Raw genomic sequence first — 3281 nt, forward strand, 5'->3', positions numbered from 1 at the left:
AAAAAACATTCGCTCAACTGTTATAAACTGTTATACAAATATCGTTGCTGCAATTTTTCGAACAGTTGATAACAGTTGAGCGGGTGTTTTGTCGACATAGATTTCTTAACGTCGGAGAGTCCGTACCACTTTTTATTTCAGAAATTGTTTTTTTAGGCATAAACACTGCATATAAATTGGAACATATCAATATCTTCCTATGACGAACTAGCGACAGTTGCTATTGATATTACTCATTGTTCCCAAGCTCAAACAACTGTTTGAAACTTTCCAACATATTGTTGATAAAAAAAATTAACGAAAATGGTATAGTTAAGTGCGTGGTATGTTTTGGTAGTCGTTTTCAGTAGAATTACACAGATCAGACTGAATATGATACTTCACTTCGGTACCCGAATATATTTAGTGGGATACTTATTTTCTCATTTGTGGTAAGTTGTTATGATTCCACAAAAATTCCGTTTAATGAAAATCTAGAAATACTAAAATGCAGAATCTACATTTTCATTTGTTAGACGAAATTTATTTGAAAAAAGTTTCAAACCACAACGAGAAAATATGTTGGATTTCACTTTTTCGGGCGTCTAAAATATTTTTGTTGAATTCTGTGAAGAGTGGAATGATGCATATGGTAATGGTATCAGTCCTATCAGTAATGAATTATGTCTTTGATGTATAAATTTGTATCACATTCACAATTTAGACCGCTCCACTATTTGCAATATACGGCGTTACTCTCACATCACAAGATAGTGTAATAAAATTCGGTTCCAACTTTAAGTCTCTAACGTGATAGGACTGCGCGTATTTATACAATAATCTAACCGATCCGACCGTTTCTTATAAACTGAATCAGAAATTCAGAAAACCTTTAAATATCCATATCCAAATGTGTATCTGAATTCGAATCCATTGTAATAACCCAGAGCATATGTTCAAAACTCAAACATATAAATTAATGGCATAATGATTTAATAATAGACTAACGTTGCGGTTCCCACCTGAAGATGTTTTAATCATCAAAATGTCGAATAAGGATTTTTTGCGTTGCATTGGCGAACCGTAACATAAATATTTTTTCGATGGTAAAATCACATGGTTTGCCCATCAAATTTTAAACAAACCTTGTAATTTTTGTAATTGTTTTCTTCGGCAGACGAACTTTTATGGGTTATTTGTTCGCTTTCATTGTTACTGTGCGAAATATATGTATATTTTTGACCAGCACGCGTATTTTCTTGCTAATTCAATTGTTGTCACAACGAAGATACAAAAAGACATTAGAAAAAATAAGTTTACGGGCGACTAAATCATCTGTTATTGACAACGACGATAATAATCCATACGGAGCTCTTCTTACAGTCTTATTTATATAACAAATCAAACGAAGTAAAAGAATTCACTTCAATCTGTAGAAGTACTATATTAAATGAAATAATAGATTCAAAATTATCCTGACAACATTCTTGTGTGCTTTTAAAGGTTGAACACTGTACACGCCTCTAAACTGAGGTTCAAACCGGTTTTTGGTTCTTTTAATAGATCTTTGCATTCAATTTTTACACTAAAAGGTACATACAATAGAGCAGACCACATTTATTTTGTTGCTCCCATCTGACTGCAGTAAATAATAATAGTCGAACCACATAAGTTGTTGTCGTGTACTTGTATAATTACCCAAACACAATCTGATACATTCAAAAAATAAATACATTCAATAAACCCAAAATAAATTAAAATCCTAAAGCTAATGTTCCTACACGAAGATTCTACTGCTGTTCAGACCTTCTTATTATTAGACGTCCTAGTGGTTCGTGCATCTGTCGGTCACTTTCTTCGTTCAATCCATTTTCAGCTGGCTCAGTCACTTCTTCAATGTCTTCCTCCGGTTGATCATATTTCTCCGCTTCTTTACACTCACGATGAATGCGAGCACAGTCGGAGAACGATGTTGGTTTGGTGGCATCTCTGGATAAATCTCGATATTTGTTAAAATATTTGGGACTAACCATGCTGAACACAAATTTGGTGAATGGACTTCCCTTCATTCTAAAGTCTAGTTCACATGTAAATCTACGCCGGCAGCCATCCGAATCGACTCCTAAAAATTGAAAAGCTATTTCCGCCCAATTAATATTATCAAACATTGGATTCCCGAATTGTCTCATTTGATCGTAAATTCGTCGGGTCATTTTTGTTTGTTCTGCTGCTGCTGCATTTGCTGCCGCAGCTGCAGCTGTACTTTGTGCATTTTGAGATGTGCTCACGCCTGGTTCAGAGCCAGCTGGATAACTGTCCGGAATGGATTCATGTTCATGGTGGTCGTGTTCGAATGACGATGGATGAACGTCATCAAATCCGGTGGCATGATGATGTAGATGATCAATCGATGTAATGTCCGGATGAATGTGAGCATAAGCACTGTATGGATCGGGACCGGAATAACTGAAGTCCGATGGCAATGAATTTGAATATCCACTTGGACCGTGACTAGAGAAACTTTCATACGGATTCGTATCTCGGATGACTTCTGAATGAAGGCAGCTTTTCGCCAAATAGATCTTCGAGTAGTAGTATATGGACAGAGCGATGACGACAGCAACGACGATAATCTTCACTTTAATTGCATATAGTACTGCCAAAGCATGCAATCCACCGAAACCGAGCAGCGCTGATCCACCATAGAATGGGAGTAAGTGATGATGCCTGATTCTGCTTGTTCCGACATCCGTTGAATTGGAATTATCCTCATTTTGTTCAATCAAACTGCGTTCTTCTTCTGTGCTGTTACTATTCTCAGCACTTGTAAATGACACAAGTAGAGCTAATGATATCACTAAAGCGATCGTTAATTTGAACATTTTTGAATTTTGAATATTTTGCGAAATAAATTTTTTTATTTTGATTTTCGATCGAATGTAGCAAAAAGATAAATAAAAGGAAAACACCAGAAACACTTTCTTCAAGTTCACTTGGTTCCGTGTCGAGTGAGAAATGCAACTAATACGAGGAATAAACAGCCAACTGTTTTTATAACACCTCTGTGGTTCTAATAATTGAAGCTAATTTGTAAGTTCACGAATTTTTGAAGAAATTTCACTCTCACCTTGATCTCGCTCAAGTTTACATTCACAACAGTTTTACTGATTATCAATACAATAATTTCCAATTAGCACGTTCTTGCTTAAATTGGTGTAAATATTAATATCTTGTGCTTTAACTCGCATGTAACAGATGAGTTTTGAGTAAATAACAATTTTTACCATCTCATTTTTTCGAAC

At 35.3% G+C, this 3281-nt stretch overlaps 1 protein-coding gene across 1 annotated transcript; it reads right to left on the reverse strand.

Moving 5' to 3' along the window:
* Nucleotides 1–1484: 1484 nt before the first annotated feature.
* LOC119080744 lies at nt 1485–2987 on the reverse strand. The gene has a single exon (XM_037189293.1). It carries the CDS (start codon nt 2859–2861, stop codon nt 1770–1772), a length of 1092 nt encoding a protein of 363 aa, XP_037045188.1. The 5' UTR covers nt 2862–2987; the 3' UTR covers nt 1485–1769.
* Between the last annotated feature and the right edge of the window lie 294 nt (nt 2988–3281).

This window comes from Bradysia coprophila, unplaced genomic scaffold, assembly GCF_014529535.1.
Source record: "Bradysia coprophila strain Holo2 unplaced genomic scaffold, BU_Bcop_v1 contig_350, whole genome shotgun sequence".
Classification (NCBI taxonomy): domain Eukaryota; kingdom Metazoa; phylum Arthropoda; class Insecta; order Diptera; family Sciaridae; genus Bradysia; species Bradysia coprophila.

What these genes read in the sequence shown, in the direction of transcription:
- LOC119080744 (XM_037189293.1), bottom strand. Translation starts at nt 2,861, where the DNA reads ATGTTCAAATTAACGATCGCTTTAGTGATATCATTAGCTCTACTTGTG.